Here is a 22,970-nt window from a genome sequence, read left to right as displayed (position 1 = left end):
TCCATGGAGGAGAGTGCAACCCATTGCAAAAGTAGTTCGACATCTTGTCAGTGTTAGTAAAGCCTATATAATCATCAGGAGTCCAGTGTAAATCGGAACACTTTTGGCCTCGTTGGGGATATGAAGTGCTATATAAATGCTGCAACACACCTAGGGGCCTATTCAGAAACTGCATTTTGTAAAATGTTTGTAGCCCTGTAACAGTACTACTAACATACATCAATGCTATGCACTAACCTATATGCTGAGGTCTTCCTCTCTCTTGTCTTTTATATGCAGTTATCTCACTCTGACTGCAGAGAGCCCTGCGCACATCGGTATACGTTTTAGTAGTGAATGTGGGAGGGATGGAGGAGTGGTTGGAAAATGGGAAATCTTTACAAATAAATGGGAATGGCTTAGGGAGGAGTAACAAGGGCTAAGGAGGGGTTTATGGCAGGACATGCATCCACTCACAAACGCGTAAGTTCAATGCTGTTCATAAAATGCACTTCTATAGTTACTACAGCCAAAATATGACCCAAAACAGCTGTAAATGTGCAGTTGTAAATGTTCTCTGGCTCAGAGCTGGAGTAAGTCCAGCTACCTACTTTGGGGAAATATCTCACCTAGGCACTACTTGAATGGAATTGTAGCATTCCACATAGTTAACCAGCCCACTGTGGGCTGTCTTTAATAACACGAAGTCTGTCTCCTATATCTGAAAACACTTTCCATGCATTCTCATATGAGATGTTGCCTTCCTGGCCTCCCTCAACCCCACACTCCTCTCTCTCTCTCTCTGACATTCACTCAGAAATCTATGGCATTCAAAATCACACCTCATGAATTCTGACACACCACTCACAAAAGAACATAAATACCTAATACTGCACAGGCCATACAATGGCCTCCAGTTCCACCTGAATCAAACTCAACACAGCTGTCAACCTTTAACCATAATGTGACTCCCTTATGTCTCCTTATAATCTCCACTCCACCTCTTCACAGATCTAACAGTAAAAGATCTCCTTTCTTCCCGCTCTTCTCCCTTAATTTTCCCTGAATTTGACCGCAGAGGATCCCTTTACCACAAAGCACCACATAAAAATCATGGCACCTTCCAATCCCCAACACCAACCTCACTATGCCCACCATCTTTCCCATTGCTTTCACCTTGACCCGCCTTCAACCCCAAAGCTGTAGCAGACACCATCCCAATTAATAGTTTTAATCAAGCTGATAATATACGCCAGACCTATCACTATGAGTCATCCACCTCCAGCTGTCGTGAACTCCTGTCTACTACAGAGCAAGATCACAACCCAAATACATTCATGAACAACGGCAAGCATCAACGTGCTCAGCTCTACAGTTCAAGATCCCAGTTCCAAGCTAGTAAATAAGAGGCATAATTATTACCAACACTTGCTAAATTTGAGTTTTTTCTGGAGCATGATGGAGCCCTATAAATTATGTTGGCTCCAGGGCAGTGTGCTGCGTATATCGGTGTGAACAGCATCAAGGGCTTTTTGTGTTGATCTTTGGAGTGGAAGGTGTCCTTGGTACTTCATAGTCCCTCTACAGCTCCTGTTCTATATCAATAATGAACCACCCAAAACAGATCTTCAAACTGGTTAGAAAGGCTTGCAATGCCCCGTGATTGATTACATTTGACTCATGCTCTGAAGCAGAAGCAAAACTCTTTGATTCTAAGGTGAAATCGATCAATCAATGAAATCACTGATAAGCTGTCCGATTCAATAGTCCAACCAGATCACCACTTGTAAATTCAAGACCATTTGGCATCTCTTGGACAAAATAGGAGAGTAGAAATTACTAAAGCCCATACATCAAACCATTTTGTGGACCCAGATCCCAGCAATTATCCAAAGACCTTCTCATACACATGTTCCTCACTGAGCTAAAGTAGTGAATCTTTGACTCGCCTAAGGATTGATTGCCTGACTGCAAGTCACTCTAATGCTCAAATACATTTTGCAAACACAAATGACCTTAACAACTTTCATCCAGTTTCTAATCTCCTCTTCCTTTCAAAAGTCATTGAAAGATGTGTAGTGAGCCAACTTGCGCAACAGATCCAAGATAACCTTTTAGATTAATAAGAATTGGGATACAATCAAGGCTGTAGCACCGAAACTGCAGTTTTCCAAATTGCTGACAGTTCACTTTGCATCCTCAACTCATGCCTCCTGGTTCCACTCGACCTGTTGGCAGCTTTCTACAGTTATCCCCACATGCTTCTTGACGTGCTCAAAAATTGGATGGGCTTTGGTGGAGTGTTTCTCCAGTGGTTCAAATTGTACCTCATGGCCAGACCAAAGACGTTAAAAATATACTTGTGCTTTTCTAAACCTTTTGCCCTTGCACAAAGGGTTTCTCAGGGATCTATGCCAGCCCCTACCCCGTTTAACCTGAACATTGGACCCCTAAGAGTCTTGCTAACAGACCCTGGAATCGTCTATCATCAATATGACGATGACACTCAACTGCACCCAAAGAACTCCTCCACAGGTGACATAATCTGCCTAGCCAACACTCGAAACACAGCAAGAGACTTCCCATCATGCAAAGCTCTTTTATAACTATGTAACCTATTCCCTTATGTAACACTACAGCGCTATTGAAAAACGAACACCTTTGGATAATGTTTATTCTATATAAAACTGTATAAGTAAATACTTTATCATAGGGACACCTCGACCAACGTGAGAAAAGTAGTAACGTTACACTTATAAATGATGCTCCACCCCTGAATCCAGGCGGTGCGGCCATGTAAGTTTACACTTATCGGTGACTTTACGCGTGTGAAAACTGAGTAGCCAAAAGTAGTAACATTACTCAAAAGTGTAAGAGTAAACTTGCACGTGTAGATCTACTCACGTGTACCTTTAGATTTGTGAATGGCTCCCCTAATGAGCTTCAGACCTAGGTAGAGGTTTCTACATTATGATCAGTTTCTGGTACAGAAGAATCAGACGAGGACTGCGGGTGCTTTTAGAAGAAGACGTTGGCTCAAACAGTATGGCATCTTACTTCTGAACCAATTTTAAGATGTTTTGTGCACCTTAGATTTTTGGAAGGATTTATGCAATTCTTTTCCTAATAAATGTTTCACCTGGGAGGATGGTATGTCATTGCTAGTGTGAGACTGGGTAGTGTTAGGGAGTCCACGACTTTGACTATTACCGTTTGTTTCAGGACCTACATTTTTGTTGTGTTTGTATTTTGTCTCCACAAAGATGCAGTTTTGTGCGTTTTCCTTGACTGACAGTGGATCTTTTAAGTTCTCCCTCTTCGTCTCTTTTTATCTCTCCCACGCCTCTTTCGCCTACTACACCCCACCCTCCACGCCCACCCACCAGCACCCGCAGCCACCTCAGTCGCACCAGCTCGTCTGTTTTGCTGCATTGTTATGGTAGCCGTGCCCTCTAGTGGCGATAAGAGGACAGTGCAGGTTAAGCAAGAACTTTTTGTTATGTAGATAGGAAGCCGTTCTTAAACTGACTTCTTGTTGTTGAACAGACACTGTTTATATAGTAAACCAGTTTGGCCTGAAAGTTAATTTTGGCAGCAGCACCCTGGCCCCCAACCCGCGCGCGCACACAAAACACAAACATCCAGCTGAGCTGGTAGCTCGCGCCTTGTCTCTTTGCAAACCCTTCGAACGGTATTTTTTTTATTGCCGAGTGACCATTTTCTCTAATACGATACTCTCCAAAAGTAGGACTACAAGCCCAGCGCTTGCTGCCAAATAAAAGGTTTCACAAAAATAGTTCCAACTAGATAGAGCAAGAGTGTGGGGATCGGTTTGCTAACCCGTGGCTGAAGGCCGCTCTGCATATCTCACTACATCAGAGTTTTACGCAGTTCTCAGAGGGTAAGAGGTGGACTCGCAACTAATTCACTCCAGATAATTCCGGCGGCGCCGGGCCGCATTACACTTCCCTGGGCCGCCCGCTGCAGGTTCATAGTGTGCTTTACTGCAGGCTTCACGTTCTTCCTTATCAGCCTCTCTCCTGGTAACTATTCACTGTGTTTTGCCAGTTACCTGCAGTGCTGCAACTCTTTCCTCCCATTCACAGTGTAAACAAATGTTGGTCACTCACAAGTTCTCAGGGCTGCGAGAGGGACACGTCACCAGGTCACTCAATGCTTCTCAGCCTCCCATGCCCTACGGGAAGGACCTAGCAGTTCACTGAAATGTTAAGAAACTCGTGGCCTCCCCTGCCAGACACTGTTACCAACATGTTTACTGTTAACCCATTCGCCTACCACAAGGTTGTGATTGTGTCCCTCAGCAGAAGGAGACTGCAGGGAGCAGACTTGCAAGAGGAATGCCCATATGACATGCAAGCCTGGTATTCTGTATATGGCATCAAATCGTATTTCCCAACTTAAATTGAATAGTTGAAACTGCTTTTGTAATACTGGATTGCATTTGCGCTAAACTGAAAGCCTTATTTTGAAACTGCTTCCTAGGCTCGGCGTGATCCTTGGCCGATAGCATTTTCTTGCTTTATAACTGGCCGGTGTATAAACAAAACAATGGTCTGTACCTTACGTAGCTTCTTTTCTAAAGAGGATGATCTAAGAACAAATTAAGTTACGATTATTTTTCAACACAAATTGGGAGTAGTAAAGTCCCACATGAACAGTAAAACCTTTTACAGAAAAGCACATCATACGTTTATTATTTTGTGAATTTTATTCAGCGTGTAAAAATACGTGCCTAATAGACTACGAAAATCAAGTGAGTGATTGAAATCATTACAATAAGTGTCCTATAACATGGGACTCTTTCTGCCCTAGTAAAGTGTCCGGATCTTAAGGCAAAACGTTTAATACCTTTAAGTCAAAGCACTGTACCATACATTCAGCCGAGGAGACCATTTCCTGTGATTTCCCTAGTACAGATGGACGACATCTCTGTGTTTTCATTGCTCAAGGTTTCCTTGAACCCACCGAGTCTCGGCTTTGAAGATGGATAACTACAGTACGCACTGGGGATGCTGGGTGTAAAATGGCCATGGACTCTGATAATCTCTAGATTCCAGGCTTGTGGGCATCATCCACTGTGTCCCCTGTACTGCAGTGGACTCTTCCAGTGCTCAGGCACGTGCCACTTCATGTCTGTGGTTGTAAAGCTAATTTATTGTTATTTAGAGAGGCCATGGGTGTGATTAAGACATGCCTTGCCTGCACCTATCACAATCTGCCTTTATTTATTGCCTCATAGAGGCATTAAATAAAGGCGGATTGTCTCCATTCACCAACTGGCCTGCAGGGAATGGGAGTCTTTGTGTGCCCTTGGGCCTGACTCTCTTGACTACAAGGTGTGATTTAGCACAAAGCTGAGTCAACCCTTCCTTATGTGGATGGAAGAACTGACTGGGAGAAAGTCATGTCCTGGTGGCAGAGCAGAGGAGGAAGGGGCACAGCAATGTGGTGGGTGGCAGCTACTCTATTTTAGCTTTTCTACTCCAATATTGCGCCTTTGAGGAGGGGAAGTCTGGGCTTTCTTTTAGCAACAGCAGGAATGAGGTCAGACGCCCTAACCCCGTTGTATCCATTAGCACCATCATTATCTTGTCCGTAGGAAGTGTTATCTAGAGGTGCGGTGGGCTAGTGAATGATGATTTGACCTGCTCCCCTAGTGGAGGACCAGTGAAGAGTGCCTCACATGCTTCCATGAAAGAGCATTGAACACCTTCCAGGGTGGATAGTAGGAGCCTGGGCAGACTTCTCTGAAGGAAAGAAAGAGCAGGCTTGCAGGGATATGTGGGGCATAGTCAGGCTAAAAGTAATCCTTTGCACCTATCACATAAAAAGAAATTACTTAACCCTCAAACATCATGAATATTGGGGTTACTCGTCAAGCGTGCATTGCTGTCTGTTGGCTCTGGCTAGTCTTCCACATAACTAAAACTTTAATGGATAATGCATTTTATATATATATATATATATATATATATATATATATATATATATATATATATATATATATATACCACATTCCATTGTATGCATTGCTTAGCCTGAAAGGGAGCTCAATTGCAAGCAAAAACATGGTAAGGATGATGCACATCCAACTATTACCTCAAATTTAATGTAAAGTTAAGCATGTTTTTCAAATGTTTTATTCTTACATGAGCAAAGTTCATAATGCCATGATATCACCTGGGGATGTTTTCAAATATTTAAACGTCTGTGTTGGAGTAAAATGTTGTGGCATTTTCCTTACAGGGAGCGGAATGTCTTCTTATTCCGTGTCCTGTGAGCCTACAGGGTTCACGAGCTGGACATTTGGTATTATGCGAGGGTCATGAGAGTGAGTAGTTTAAAAGTTCTTTTAAAAATTCAGCACTTTGAACAAGGCTTGTATTCCAAGAGAGATCATTTGACCCAAAGGGGACCATAGCAATGTTCTATGCCCAGCCTCCCTCTAAAACCTACGTAAATGTTCAGTACAGGAAATAAAAATTGTGTCACGAAGGGCCACCACACATCTCTCCCATTCCAGAAGAGCTCCACTTTCTTATTTATGCAAAAGAAAAAAATCAGAAGGGTCACCTGCGCCCCACAAAGTATATTCGTACAATCTAAATGCTTCATTATGGAATCTACGGTCAGGAAATAGCACAAGGATCTGGAAACACCCAAGTACACCAGCCTTAGCCTGAGTGCGTATGATTCTCTGCGGAAACTCATAGAAACCTACATTTTCAAGGATATCTGAAAGTTGAAATCTGCAGCTTACCAAACTCTGTCATTTAAAATTTACAAAGGCTAACGGATTTAAAAAGAAAAGTAGCTCAATAAAAGCAATCTACCTACTCAATTGGTTTCAAATGACTGTACCTACAGCTTTATTTGCAGTTGCTGGAGCTCATACATGGGTGTGTCCGAGTGAGGATTTGCATGCTCTCGACGTCTGTGCCTTGCTTCTCGGATGTCTGGTACCCTGTCTAGGTTGGCCATGATTTGTTTTGTGCAAAAAAACACAATCATATTTTTCTTTTCTATGCCCTAGCACTGAAAGTATTAGTTTTGAACAGTTGAGTTTACAAAAAATGCACGCTTTGAAAGTGGCACCTACATTCTTTATTTTATAAATGTTTACTGTGACAGGTGGTGTGTGTGTGGAGACCATGCTTTAAATTGGGCATGTAAAGTGGCCGTGAGGAGTTGTGTTTTAATGAGGGGGATGCCAAGTACTGGATTCTGAAGGTGCTTGGGTGATGGAAAGCAATGTCATGTGTATTCAGATTGCATTTTTGTTTAGTTATGTTCAACCTTGTTACAATGTCTCCTCCCATAGGGCTGGGGAAAAATGCTGAGGGGCGCGTGGAGCCTGTCCAGACAGTCGTTCTACCAAAAGGGAAATCCCTCGACCAGTGTGCAGAGATCCTACAGAGGCGAAGGGAGGGGAAACTGATGCCGCGGAAGCCCATGAAACGGCACCGTAAAGGTAGCAGCTATGCTGGGCGGAAGCCTGCCAAGCGCCAGCCTTCACGCAATGTGTTTGACTTCCTGAACGAGAAACTGGAAGGTCGTGATCCCAAAGCATTAGAAAGGACTGCTGCCACTAAGAGCACTGGGGATGACATGTACTGTGCCAGCCAGAGCACCAAGAAGGCCTTGGGTGTCCAAGTTTTCCAGACCCTGGAGAAGATACGACAGACAGAAAAGGATATTGTGAGGATTCGTGAGGCACTGACCCGGAATGTTGGCAGGTAAAACCTCTACATCTCTGCGGCCTACCTTCGGTTGGTTGTCCATAATGAATTCTACTGGTTGAAACTGCCAGACAGAGAATTATGGGGATAAAGGCAAGAGTGTGCATGGGGATGGCAGACAGGCTGGGTGGGATTGTATGAGGGTGCGGGTAAAGTGGAAACCCTGGAACTGGGGGGGTTTACTTAAATTAATTTATTGTGCTCACTGATGAAAAAAGGTAACAAAGTTAATAATTTTTTATTTTTTTAAAGTAAAAAATAAACTTGCCTACTGGGACATGAGGGTAATTTGGTTACGCAAACCTGGCTGTAAATAATCCGAAGGGAAAGCTAGCCTTGCATTGGGTCTGGAAAAGTGTAGTTCTGTTATTGCATCTCACGTAGAAGCAATTAAGCAAGTCTCATGCCTTAAGTGTACACACAAGACTGAGCGCTGCCCTGGGTTGGGTTCAGCACCCTTGGTCTTGTCAGGTCTAAGGCTCTAATGTACCGGACCTTATGACTTTAAATGGAAGGTCTGTCAAACTGCAGTTCCTGCAGTGGGGTGGAGGCTGATAGCAGTTCTAAGCAAAAGGCCAGAGGCTCCTAGGACAGAAAACACAAGATGGAGGCTTTGCACTTAAAACGCTGCTGTTTCTTCATACACAATGGATGTGTCAAAACTTTGCTGTATAGATTTTACAGTAAAATTCTACATTTCCCGAAATTCCAATAAACTTGAAACTCACAGTATTGTAACATTAAATTAATGTTGAACAGCTCAGTTGGCTGTCTTCTGCTGTTGTGACCATCACAGTGGTGTGCAATTTAATAAAGTATCTTCTTGTCCAGCGGGTGGAAGTTTTCGGAAATCCACTTGTCCCTTTTGGTGCCATGTATTAAGATGACAAATTATGGCGCCGTTCTCGTGATATCATAGCTCTGATAACAGCTTTCTCCTTATGCCAGTGCTCATATTATATCGAGTTTTGGATTCTAGAAAGGCTTTGATGTTGCCACCTTTCCTCAGATCTAATTTCAGTAGCTGTACATACGCTGGAAGTAGTACTTCCAGGGTTGGAATGCTGGTGCGTCTGTGTGCACACAGAATCTTAAATGTTTGAAGGCAGTGACCTCCTCCTCTAAGAGAGCTTCCACACTGCAAAAGGTGGGAAATTTACTCCTCGCAAGTGTAGGTGTAAAACATCTTTCCTGAGAAGGCAAAAAGAAAGTGTAGGGACAGTGAATGTGCATCAGTCCCAAATTATTTTTCATGGAAAATGTGCATCAGTCCCAAAATGGTTTCCCATGTAAAATGGAAACCACACCAGTTTATTAGGACTATAAGATCTAGGCTTACTTCCGTAAACGTTTGTGAATTCCTTTAACCAGTCTGAACGTATAAACATGTTCGAATTTAGAGCACTCCCCTTAGCTGCCAAGTGCTTTCAAATGTCCATCAGATGAGACTCTATCTTGATCAAATGGACAAGACAGTGTGTTCTTGAAACAGGCTGTGATAACAATATCAACAACCCTCTTGAGATACAATCTGAACATTTAGCATTTATTGCTGGTTTGAAACATCAGCAGTCCACTCCATAAGGCAAACAAATTTACGCTGACATCCATGGGAAGAACTGCTTAAAGGCATCTGGAGAACACCAGTCACTGACTTTTTCCCGCCTGGGCAGGAAATACATCAGCCCGATCACAATTGTATGGCAAAAACCGCTGTTAGTGCTCACAACGAGATTGTTTGGTGTGGAAGTCATTGGTGTTTTGCCTCAGATTTGCAACTGATAAACCCTTACATAAATATTGGGATCAAATAGTGCACCTGGACCTTGGTATGTGTGTGGACATGGAAAGTCACACGTACTGCCATGCAAGTTCCCATTTCTACAAAGTAGGGTGCAAATTGTGTCTATTTTGCAAACCTTGCACAATTACAAATTTGCAGTTGCACCTGCACAACCGTGGACATACCCATAGTGTTGAGACCAACTGTTCTTTTCTCTTCTTCCAACGATAGAGAAACACAAGCAGCATGACACGCAGATAATTCTGATGGCATTCAGCTGACCTCACCACTTGTGCCATCCAGGTCACCTACTTCCATCCCAGGAGCCATGCAAGAGACTTTCCTGCAGCCTGACTCTCAGGATTTGATTGTTGGGCAAGAGTTTGCATAATGGGCATGACCACATAGCTACACAATACAAGCAAGCAAAGAAGTCAGAAACTGACACTGGATTTCATGCACATCCTAAAGGATGCAAAGCGGCCATCAAGAAGATCTATTTTTGTTTTTTAATGTAAAAGGTTCTGCATCTGGTCTCTGGATAAGCAGGTAGAAAAGCAAATGAGCCACGAGACGTTCTCTGGTCAATCTTTTACATGTGGATAAAAATGGCACACTGCTTTTCCTCTACTGCAGTACATTTGACTGATTTTCAGTGCACGCCATAAGTCTTGTTTAGCATTTAAAAACTTTTTTTTTAGTTTTTTAAAATTTTATTTTTACACAATTTAAGTGGCTAAAGATTTCATAGGTATGGTTAAGTCTGCCTATCTATTGATTGGGTGTTTTTTTTCCCTACATAATTTTGTGACGTTTGACTAATCTGCCTAAAAACCTTCCAAACATATAACGTATGGGGTTTGTGATGTATTGTCTAGCCATACATTAAAATGGTGGGAGTTAAAAAAAATAGTTTGGTTTCAAATGTTAACTCAAGGAGCAAACCTTGCTCTCCACTACAGTAAAAAGAGCTGGGTAGAATTATGCCAAACTTTGCAGGAAACTAGAACTTTACTCTGGCTGGGCTTTATAGTTAGGTTTGGTATAAATCCTTTCAGTAGTTTTGAGGTATTTGAGTAACATTAAGGGCCTCCAAGGTTTTTTTTTTTTTTTTTTTTTTTTTTTTTTTTTTAATACTTGTATCTGGACCGCTACTTTTTCAGATTCAAATCCTCTAAGGGTGGTAAATTTGGAAATTACTGAATCCTGTTGGAAGAGGGAGCATTTTTTTCTTTCTTCCAAAGCAGAATCGGTGGATCCTCTGAGTACTTGAGATTAGGGGTGATCTGATTCAATGCAGACACTGTGGCGGCTATTACAGCGCACCAAGCATTGAAGCCAGTGTCCTGAAAAAAAGTGACAGATGGGAGAAGGGAGCAAAGTATAAGATGGCTTTCAAATAGCTAAGGCTGAAACCACCCAAAGGCAGAATAGGTGCATTAGACTTTTCCTTGGTGGTGTTTGAAATTTGTTATTGTCTAGAATATGAATGTAGAGCATATATTGCCTAGAATATGAATGTGGAGCATATGTTTTCTTTCACTTTTGCATGGGAGGGTGGAATATTTATTTGATATTTTAGAGGGGCAATCCAGTGATGATTAATTTTAGATGTTGTGGATTTTCAGTGTTCATATCTTCCTCAAGTTTTTTTCTTTTAATGATTGTTTATGTAGGTATACTGATATACTCCAGTTGAAAAGATGTGATAGTTACACATTGTAACAAGTATTGTAAAGCAAGTAGGTCTCGCCTTTGGGACCTATTGGCCAGTACTTAATTTGTAAATAAAAACGTGCCGGTGCCCAAAGCTCTCCTCTTAAACACGCAGCTGCTGCAATTAAATGTGAACACGTAATACTGAGGCAGCGTAATCCTGAAGCCATCTCTGGTCTCTTTAATCCATTTACAGCCACTCCCTTTCCCTTCAGCTCACTCTTGCAGCTTTCTGCTTTCTCCCATTGTGATGCTTTTCTGTTTTCCTCTTCCTCCGCCTTAACCATATGTGTCTTTTACTTGTAGTAAATGCTTGAGGCAGAAAACTAAGTGCCGGCCCTCAAAAATAAGTGCTGGTGCACCGCACCGGCAACAACAAGCAAAAATTAAGCACTTCTATTGGCGTACCTGGTGGCTCTTGGCGGTGCCGTGCAGCGCCAGGATGCTCTGCATCACCCTCAAAGTTTAGGGAAAAAAAAACCAGAGCAAATGGAGCTTGTCTTATCCCTCTAACACACACCTGTTGGAATGCATGCATGCGCAGGTGGAATGACAAGGGCGCCGTTTGCGTAATATTTTTTTATTTACTGATTTGAGATGGTTGATACCTTGGATCAGTAATATGGAATATAAAGTTTTTTTTTTGTTTGTTTTTTATTTATTTTGCATGAAGCATTAATTGAAAAGCATCATGGCAGGTCAGTAGGTGGGAGGATGAAGCCGAAAAGTGGCATATGGACGGCAGGGGAGCAAGCACAACTGGGAGAGAATACCATGTGCCCCGGGGGGGAGGGGGGGGGCGGCACCTCAAGCGCAGGGTAGGGGAAAGAAATGCATGAATATGAGAGAGCAGCACTGGGTGTGGTTGGGGGGAGAGGGGGGGGGGAGCGCACAAGAAACAGCTCAAACACAACCACTCTCCTGGAGTTCCTAGCAGAAAATAATTTTAAAAAATGGTTCCCCAATAGAAAGCAGCTGCAAGGACAGAAGTAAAGAATCTGTGGTCCAGGGGAGAACAGACACATGATTGACAAGCCAAGTCATTGAATAAGAAGCAAGTAAATGAGTGCTTGTAATGTCAAGCAATGCATCTAGCTTTCAGGCCACTGTAATATCTGGTAATCAGGCAATAGGTCTTTTTCAACCAAACAGCCTGCACTATCTGGTAGGCTCAAACTAAAATTGGTGAGTACTGCTACGGAAGTAAGATAGGAGGCTACATTTTTGTTGTATTACAATGGAGTGGTTGGTTTCAGGTTGGTTAATGATATTAAAAAAAAGGAATGGAGATAATTAGTCTGTGACAACAGTCAGGAGAACTACAACATTTGAGTCACGATAGGAGGAAATTGAAACTACCTAGTGGAAAGAAAAATCTAGTTTTAAAACGCATTCTCTGTGGTGGCATTTTGTCCTGCGTCTATCAAAATGAGCCACACTAAGTTGTAACAATGCTCGGATCCCATTTCAATAGAGAGAGAGAGGTGAAAGGAAACTAACCGCACACTACAGGTCATTAGTTGTGAGTGAAAAGGTGCAATATTTAGCTCACTTTACAGATTGAGACTTCGGCATTCCAATTGGTATTTACCAATTCTTGTTGAGCTAGACAGGTTGTAGAGATGCTGTTATTCATGTGATATATTACTCATTGATTGACTTCTCGATAGACCTGGTTAAGAGAGGTAGGGCTTTTCTGTGGTAGAAATGAGTTTAGTCTTAGCATTCCTACTAGCTTATTTGACAAGAATACAGCTTCTGTATAAGAAATAAGCATGTGAGTAAATCAGATAAAAGAAAACTAAAATGGATGGTGCCTTTACCAGCAAATATTGCAACAGTGTCTTGCTTCACAAATTACCTTGGCCTTTTCTTTGCAAGTTATGCTGTGCTTTGACAGACAAGCTTACTATTGAAATGAAAGTAGGATTGGCATCAGAGCAGTGAATAACATAGCTTTGATTGCTCAGTCGCAGAAAGATTTGTATGGTTCCGCCTTGATGTTTTCTATGTCTGCATTAAGCTGGTTACATCAGGGAGAAACCATACAGCACAGTGTTTGGTTGCCAATAATTTTCTTCCTGGCGAAGGCTGGGTTTTATTTCTTGTCTTAGTTGGTCGGAATGTAAACTTTTGCCTGGATCAGACTGAATTCCCTGATCAACTGCGTATAAGTAGGACAAGTGTAATATTTCACACAGGTTCTAAACTAGACTTTCTCTGTAGATCAGATATTTTGATACTGGCTGGAAATCTTTACCTCCCTATTCCTTAGTGACCTGCACTGACAAAATTTGGAGAACTTGGGATGGGTGAATCACAAGTATCAAGGTTCTAAGCAAAATTGCACATTTACTTACATGCCATAGTCTGTGTTCGTCATTGTCATCACTTTATAAAAACAGATTTTCTGAAGCCACTGATAGCCCAATTGGCCTTCTTAAAGTGCCCTCATCAATTAGTTGTTTTATTTACCTTCATTTCAAGAGTGGTTGGTGAGTAGTTGCCATTTTATTTCAAGAGTGGTGAGTGTGAGTTTTCCCTCTTCTGTTTGATGTGGCTGGTGTAATACTTAATACTTGCCAGTCTTTTCAAGGGTGGTGTGTGAGGTTCCCCTCTTCAGTTCGAGGATGGTTTGTATGGTACCTACCTTTCTTGTCTTCATGGGGGGAGGGGGCCCATTTTGTGGGTGCCTCTCCTTGTTGTGGAGGGTGGTTAGTCTGAATAGCTCCTTTCCATTGGGCGGTGGTTAGAATTGGCAGTGGGCATAGTTATACTTCAGATAAGCTCTGAGAATGTTCCTTTTTTGTCATTTTTGTAGGGACAGTGTGGTGACCAGCCAGCTGGAGGCACGGCTGTCTGATGCACGGAAGCAGCTGGAGCACCTGAAGGCCCAGGATGTGCATCTCCAGGGGCAGCAGAAGAAGGCTGACACCCACAAGAAGATGACGAAGTTCTAAGACAGCACTCAGTGTGCATGCGTTCACAAAGATCGCTCTGACTGTTAAGGGCCAGCCTGAGTTCTCCTGCCACATGTCTGTCACATGGTCAGTCCTCTGCGACAGCAAGAGGTCATCAGAGGCCAGACAGTGAGCCGGACACAGACCATTAGCTTGATAGGGCCACTGCCAACATATTCCGTCATGGACGGCCTCTTGATGTCATCCTTTGGTCGAGTACAAATGGTTCTCGTAGTGCTTATTGGCCAATCCAACTACTCATCTGAGTTCTCAACTCGACCTACAACCTCCTAAGATTGATTGATTAAGTAGATGAGCTGGAACGAGATGTTCCAACATAGTCCTGACACGACTTTACCACCTCTCAGAAGTGCTTGAGATGGTCGGGGCAGTGAGGGGGAATTGCAAGGAGGTGTGGTATACGAGATCACAGCATGAAATCGTTATGACATTGTGGAGTCAACATCAGCAGTGAGCGGTCATGTGAGTCTGTATACACATCTGTGGAAGGCCAGTGGTGTTCTCTCAGTGTATTGTCAGTAGCTGCCTGTGCCATGGCATGTCCTGTTCTGGGCAGTCTAGTATTGATCTGTACATTAAGCAAGAAGAGTTAGTCACCTTGGCTATTTGTATGCACTCTTTTTAAAACAATCTCTGTTTTTTGCTGACAACATTTAGAAAAATATTTGAGATATTAAAAAACATCCAAACTGACCTGAGTTTTTTGATTTTAGCTATGCAAAACATGAAGCTTCACTGGAGCCTTCTGTGATTTTAAGGGACTGCTCTTGGTGCGCCTGGCAGTGCTCTGAAGTTCTTGGGTTGCGGTGTTTCTGGTAGCAGCTTCAAAAAGGAGCTAGAGCTAAGGTTCCCAGTAGTTGGACGACACCAAACAACAGTTTAAAGAGTCTGGTTGGTCTTTTAAGAGTTGCCTCAGGGCAGCAAGAAGGTGAGGACTTTGTGTGCCAACTAATGTGATCCTGACTTACGGAGTTATAAGCGTCCTCTAGTAATTGAATAAGGGGAGTGCAGTGTGTATCGCGGACATACAACTTAACAAATGCCCTGGGTATTTATGGCACACACACGTACAATGATGCTATGTTTCTACTGTGTCTTAGGTATATGGGTTTCTTAGGATTTGTTTCTATAGTATTGATGGGGGGGGGGTGCAAGCACTATTACAAAAACAAGCAATAGAGCTAGTACCCAACCATCAGAAAGGAACAGGCGTCTACTCACTATATTTCCTAATTCCAAAAAAGGACAAAACGTTAAGAACTATCTTAGACCTCAGAACACTGAATCTCTTCATCATATCAGACCACTTCCACATGGTAACACTTCAAGACGTGGTTCCCTTACTAAAAAAAAGGACGACTACATGTCAACATTAGATCTCAAGGATGCGTATTTCCACATACCCATCCATCCTTCTCACAGAAAATACTTAAGGTTTGTAATGCACGGCGTACACTATCAATTCAAAGTGCTACCGTTCGGGATAACAACGGCCCCAAGGGTATTCACAAAATGCCTAGCAGTAGCAGCCGCTCACATAAGGAGACAGCACATGCACGTATTCCCATATTTAGACGACTGGCTAATAAAAACCAACACTCAACAACAGTGTCTTCTTCACACGCAATACGTCATAGAAACTCTACACAAACTAGGGTTCTTTATAAATTACCAGAAATCACATCTGCAACCATCCCAAATACAACAATACTTGGGAGCCACACTCAACACACAAAAGGCAATTGCCACTCCAAGCCCACATAGGGTCCAAGCGTTCCAAAATATAACATCAAGCATACAGTCAAACCAACACTACCCAGTAAGGTTTGTAATGAAACTTCTAGGCATGATGTCTTCATGCATAGCCATTGTCCCAAATGCAAGATTACACTTGCGGCCCTTACAACAGTGCCTAGCAAAACAATGGACACAAGCACAGGGTCCACTTCAAGATCTAGTGTTGATAGACCGCCAAACACACTTCTCGCTTCAATGGTGGAACCCTATAAATTTAAACAAAGGGCGGCCATTCCAAGACCCAGTGCCCCAAGCTGTTATCACAACAGATGCTTCCATGATGGGGTGGGGAGCACACCTCAACAAGCACAGCATAGAGGGTCAATGGGACAATCAACAAAAACAACTTCACATAAATCATTTGGAACTGCTAGCAGTGTTTCTAGCATTAAAAGCATTTCAACCACTGGTAGCCCACAAACACATTCTTGTCAAAACCGACAACATTACAACAATGTATTATCTCAACAAACAAGGGGGGACACACTCATCACAACTGTGTCTCTTAGCAAAAAATATTTGGCATTGGGCAATTCACAATCACATTCACCTGATAGCACAATACATACCAGGTATTCAGAACCAGTTAGCCGACAATCTCAGTCGAGATCACCAGCAAACTCACAAATGGGAAATTCATCCCCAGATCCTACAGGATCACTTCATCCGCTGGGGAACACCAAACATAGACCTATTCGCAACAAAAGAAAACGCAAAATGCCAAAACTTTGCGTCCAGGTACCCACACCCTCAGTCAAAGGGCAATGTGCTATGGATCAATTGGTCAGGGATATTTGCTTACGCTTTTCCCCCTCTCCCACTCATTCCTTATCTGGTCAACAAACTCAGTCAAAACAAACTTAAACTAATACTCATAGCACCAACCTGGGCTCGCCAACCGTGGTACACAACACTGTTAGACTTGTCAGTGGTACCTCACATCAAATTACCAAACATACCAGATCTGTTAACACAACACAAACAACAGATCAGACACCCGAATCCAGCATCACTCAATCTAACAATCTGGCTCCTGAAGTCTTAGAATTCGGACATTTAAACCTTACACAAGAGTGTATGGAGGTCATTAAACAAGCTAGAAAACCAACAAAACATTGCTACGCAAAAAATAGGTGACCGTCCATCGGCACCGAAAAAGGGCGAGCTGGTGTCGAAGTCATCCGACTCCGGTCGAGATACCGGCACACAGAAATCTCGGGCCAGAGAGAGTGGCTCCGAAAAGATTCGGCATCGAGACAGCAGCACCGAAATGGGTCGGCACCGAGAGGGCACTACGCCGAAAGTAAAAAAGATTTCGTCGGAGATGAAAAAAGCAGCCGAAAAGGTTTCGGTACCGAAACATCCGGCCTCCGAACCGAAAATAAGTTCCTATTCAGAGGAACAAGGTCTGTCCTCACAAATGAAGACACACAGATTTCAACAAGAATTAGAGACAATAGAGCCAGATCACACGCAAAGGCGGCTCTTTATTCAAAAAGATACAGGGAAGATCAGCACTCTTCCTCCAATCAGAATGAAACGAAAACTTGCCTTCCAAGACAAGGACAAACAGCCACAAGCAAAAGTGGCTAAACAAGTAACACCACCACCATCCCCACATCACTCTCCACAACCATCACCGGTAGCCACTCCACCAATGATTCAATCCCCAACTCATACGGGGATGAGTCAAGATGACCCTGACGCATGGGACCTTTACGACGCACCAGTGTCAGATAATAGTCCTCAATGCTATCCAGCGAGACCGTCGCCACCAGAGGATAGTACAGGCTACGTTCAAGTGGTATCAAGAGCAGCAGCATTTCACAAGGTCAGCCTTCACTCAGAACCCATTGAAGACGACTTCCTTTTTAATACACTGTCGTCTACGCACAGTCAATATCAAAGTCTGCCGATGTTGCCCGGAATGCTAAAACACTCCAAACAAGTGTTTGAGGAGCCTGTCAAAGGGAGAGCCATTACTCCAAGAGTAGATAAAAAATATAAACCGCCACCAACAGACCCAGTGTACATCACACAACAGCTATCACCAGACTCTGTTGTAGTTGGAGCAGCGCGCAAAAGAGCCAACTCTCATACTTCAGGAGACGCGCCACCTCCAGATAAAGAGAGTAGAAAATTCGACGCGGCAGGCAAAAGGGTGGCGGCACAGGCAGCAAACCAGTGGTGTATTGCAAATTCGCAAGCTTTGTTAGCCAGATATGATAGAGCCCATTGGGATGAGATGCAACACCTTATTGAACATTTACCAAAGGAGTTCCAAAAAAGAGCGCAGCAAGTGGTAGAAGAGGGACAAAATATCTCCAATAATCAAATTTGATCAGCATTGGATGCTGCAGACACAGCTGCTAGAACTGTCAACACAGCAGTAACAATAAGGAGACATGCATGGCTGTGTACATCAGGATTTAAACCAGAGATACAGCAAGCTGTGCTGAATATGCCATTCAACGGACAGCAGTTGTTTGGGCCGGAGGTGGACACTGCAATAGAAAAACTTAAAGACACTGACACGGCCAAAGCCATGGGCGCACTCTACTCCCCGCAGAGCAGAGGCACATTTCGAAAGACACAATTTCGAGGGGGGTTTTGAGGGCAGACCACAGAAGCCACAACCTCACAAACAAAGCCCACTTACCAGAGCCAGTATCGGAGGGGAGGTTTTCGGGGACAATATAGAGGAGGACAGTTTCAAAGAAACAGAGGAAAGTTCCAAAGTCCCAAAACCCCTCAAAACAAACAGTGACTTCAAGGTCAAAAATCCCCAACACATAACACCTGTGGGGGGAGACTAACCAAGTTTTACACACATTGGGAGGAAATAACAACAGACACTTGGGTCTTAGCAATTATCCAGCATGGTTATTGCATAGAATTTCTCAAATTCCCGCCAAACGTCCCACCGAAAACACACAGTATGTCAAAACAACATATAGATCTTCTAGGACTAGAAGTTCAGGCATTGCTACAGAAAGAAGCAATAGAATTAGTACCAAAAGAACAATCAAACACAGGAGTTTACTCACTGTACTTTCTGATACCCAAAAAAGACAAGAGCCTGAGACCTATACTAGATCTCAGAACATTAAATACCTACATCAAATCAGACCACTTTCACATGGTTACTCTACAAGACGTAATCCCACTGCTCAAACAACAAGACTACATGACAACACTAGACCTAAAGGATGCATATTTCCATATACCAATACATCCTTCACACAGAAAGTACCTAAGGTTTGTATTCCAAGGGATACATTACCAATTCAAAGTGTTGCCATTCGGAATAACAACTGCGCCAAGAGTTTTTACAAAATGCCTAGCAGTAGTAGCTGCACATATCAGAAGGCAGCAAATACATGTGTTCCCATAACTAGACGATTGGTTAATCAAAACCAATACGCTAAAACAGTGTTCAAAACACACAAAATATGTCATAGAAATCCTACACAAACTAGGTTTCTCAATCAACTACGCAAAGTCACACCTGCAGCCGTGTCAAACACAGCAATACTTAGGAGCAACAATCAACACAGCAAAAGGGATTGCTACTCCAAGTCCACAAAGAGTACAAACATTTCACAATGTAATACAGGCCTTGTATCCAAAACAAACAATACAAGTCAAAATGATAATGAAACTACTAGGCATGATGTCCTCATGCATAGCCATTGTCCCAAATGCAAGGTTACACATGCGGCCATTACAACAGTGCCTAGCATCACAATGGTCACAAGCACAGGGTCAGCTTCTAGATCTGGTGTTGATAGACCGCCAAACATACATCTCGCTTCAATGGTGGAACAGTATAAATTTAAACCAAGGGCGGCCTTTCCAAGACCCAGTGCCACAATACGTGATAACGACAGATGCTTCCATGACAGGGTGGGGAGCACACCTCAATCAACACAGCATCCAAGGACAATGGGACATACAGCAAAAACAGTTTCACATAAATCACCTAGAACTGTTAGCGGTATTTCTAGCGCTGAAAGCATTTCAACCCATCATAACCCACAAATACATTCTTGTCAAAACAGACAACATGACAACAATGTATTACCTAAACAAACAAGGAGGGACACACTCAACACAGTTGTGTCTCCTAACACAAAAAATATGGCATTGGGCGATTCACAACCACATTCGCCTAATAGCACAATTTATTCCAGGAATTCAGAATCAGTTAGCAGACAATCTCTCTCGGGATCACCAACAGATCCACGAATGGGAGATTCACCCCCAAATACTTAACACTTACTTCCAAATTTGGGGAACACCACAAATAGATCTATTTGCAACAAAGGAAAACTCAAAATGCCAAAACTTCGCATCCAGGTACCCACAACATCAGTCTCAGGGCAATGTGCTATGGATGAACTGGTCAGGGATATTTGCGTACGCTTTTCCCCCTCTCCCACTCCTTCCATATCTAGTAAACAAGTTGAGTCAAAACAAACTCAAACTCGTACTAATAGCACCAACATGGGCAAGACAACCTTGGTACACAACACTACTAGACCTGTCAGTAGTACCTCATGTCAAACTACCAAACAGACCAGATCTGTTAACACAACACAAACAACAGATCAGACATCCAAATCCAGCATCGCTGAATCTAGCAATTTGGCTCCTGAAGTCCTAGAATTGGGACACTTAGACCTCACACAAGAATGTATGGAGGTCATAAGACAGGCTAGGAAGCCTACCACTAGACACTGCTATGCAAATAAGTGGAAAAGATTTGTTTATTACTGCCATAATAATCAAATTCAACCCTTACACGCATCTACAAAAGATATAGTAGGATACTTACTACATTTGCAAAAATCAAAACTAGCTTTCTCTTCCATAAAAATACATCTTACTGCAATTTCAGCTTACCTGCAAATTACGCACTCAACTTCATTATTTAGGATACCAGTCATAAAAGCGTTTATGGAAGGCCTAAAGAGAATTATACCACCAAGAACACCACCAGTTCCTTCATGGAACCTCAACATTGTCTTAACACAACTCATGGGTCCACCTTTTGAGCCCATGCACTCTTGTGAAATGCAATACTTAACGTGGAAAGTTGCATTTTTAATTGCCATCACATCTCTAAGAAGAGTGAGTGAAATTCAAGCATTTACCATTCAAGAACCATTTATTCAAATACACAAAAATAAAGTTGTTCTACGGACAAATCCTAAATTTTTACCAAAAGTTATCTCACCGTTCCACTTGAATCAAACGGTAGAATTACCAGTGTTCTTCCCACAGCCAGATTCAGTAGCTGAAAGAGCACTACATACATTAGACATCAAAAGAGCACTAATGTACTACATTGACAGAATAAAACTAATTCGAAAGACAAAACAACTATTTATTGCCTTTCAAAAACCTCATACAGGAAATCCAATTTCAAAATAAGGCATTGCTAGATGGATAGTTAAGTGCATCCAAACCTGCTATCTTAAAGCTAAAAGAGAACTTCCTATTACGCCAAAGGAACACTCAACCAGAAAGAAAGGTGCTACCATGGCCTTTCTAGGAAATATTCCAATGAACGAAATATGTAAAGCAGCAACATGGTCTACGCCTCATACATTTACCAAGCACTACTGTGTAGATGTGTTAACTGCTCAACAGGCAACAGTAGGTCAAGCTGTACTAAGAACATTATTTCAAACTACTTCAACTCCTACAGGCTGAACCACCGCTTTTGGGGAGATAACTGCTTACTAGTCTATACACAGCATGTGTATCTGCAGCTACACATGCCATCGAACGGAAAATGTCACTTACCCAGTGTACATCTGTTCGTGGCATTAGTCGCTGCAGATTCACATGCGCCCACCCGCCTCCCCGGGAGCCTGTAGCCATTTAGAAGTAGATCTTAAACATTTGTACATTTGTAAATATATTACTTTAAACTTCATTATGTACATACGCATTCACTCCATTGCATGGGCACTATTACTAGCATACACAACTCCTACCTCACCCTCTGCGGGGAAAACAATCTAAGATGGAGTCGACGCCCATGCGCAATGGAGTCGAAATGGGAGGAGTCCCTCGGTCTCGTGACTCGAAAAGACTTCTTCGAAGAAAAAGACAACTTGTAACACTCCGAGCCCAACACCAGATGGCGGGATGTGCACAGCATGTGAATCTGCAGCGACTAATGCCACGAACAGATGTACACTGGGTAAGTGACATTTTCCATATATATATATATATGTATATATATTGTGTGTATATGTATATATAGGTGTGCGTGTATGTGTGTGTGTGTATATATATTATATATATGTGTATATATAGGTGTGCGTGTATATATATATATATATATATATATGTGTGTGTGTGTATATATTATATATATATGTGTGTGTGTGTATATATAGGTGTGTATGTGTATATATAGGTGTATGTGTGTGTATATATTATTATATATGTATATGTGTGTATATATGTGTGTGTGTGTATATATATATATGTGTGTGTATATATATATATATATGTGTGTGTGTGTATATATATTATATATATATGTGTGTATATATAGGTGTGCGTGTATATATATGTGTGTGTATATATGTATATATATGTGTGTGTGTATATATATATGTGTGTGTATATATATATATATGTGTGTGTGTGTATATATATATATGTGTGTATATATAGGTGTGTGTGTGTATGTGTATATATTATTATATATATATATATATATTTATAATAATGTGGACCCATGGGATCTTTATGATCCAGATCCCATTCCTGACAACGACCCAGACTGCTATCCCTCTAAGCCTTCTCCACCTGAGGATAGTACAAGGTACAATCAAGTACTAGCTAGGGCTGCAGCATACCATAGTGTCACCATGCACACTGAACAGTTGGAGGATGATTTTTTTGTTGAATACACTCTCCTCCACGCACACA

At 42.3% G+C, this 22,970-nt stretch overlaps 1 protein-coding gene across 2 annotated transcripts in view; it reads left to right on the top strand.

Moving 5' to 3' along the window:
• Nucleotides 1-14,912, top strand: part of ZGPAT (zinc finger CCCH-type and G-patch domain containing) — a 56,666-nt gene extending 41,754 nt beyond the window's left edge. For both annotated transcript variants that reach the window (XM_069243270.1, XM_069243271.1), the window contains exons 6-7: nt 7,322-7,736; nt 14,060-14,912. In XM_069243270.1, coding sequence (XP_069099371.1) covers nt 7,322-7,736; nt 14,060-14,198 — 554 coding nt within the window. In that variant the 3' untranslated portion in view covers nt 14,199-14,912. The remainder of the gene's footprint in view (nt 1-7,321; nt 7,737-14,059) is intronic.
• The last annotated feature ends 8,058 nt before the right edge of the window (nt 14,913-22,970 follow it).

Source organism: Pleurodeles waltl, chromosome 7 (genome assembly GCF_031143425.1).
Source record: "Pleurodeles waltl isolate 20211129_DDA chromosome 7, aPleWal1.hap1.20221129, whole genome shotgun sequence".
Classification (NCBI taxonomy): Eukaryota; Metazoa; Chordata; class Amphibia; order Caudata; family Salamandridae; genus Pleurodeles; species Pleurodeles waltl.
This window is presented reverse-complemented; position numbering and strand designations above follow the sequence as displayed.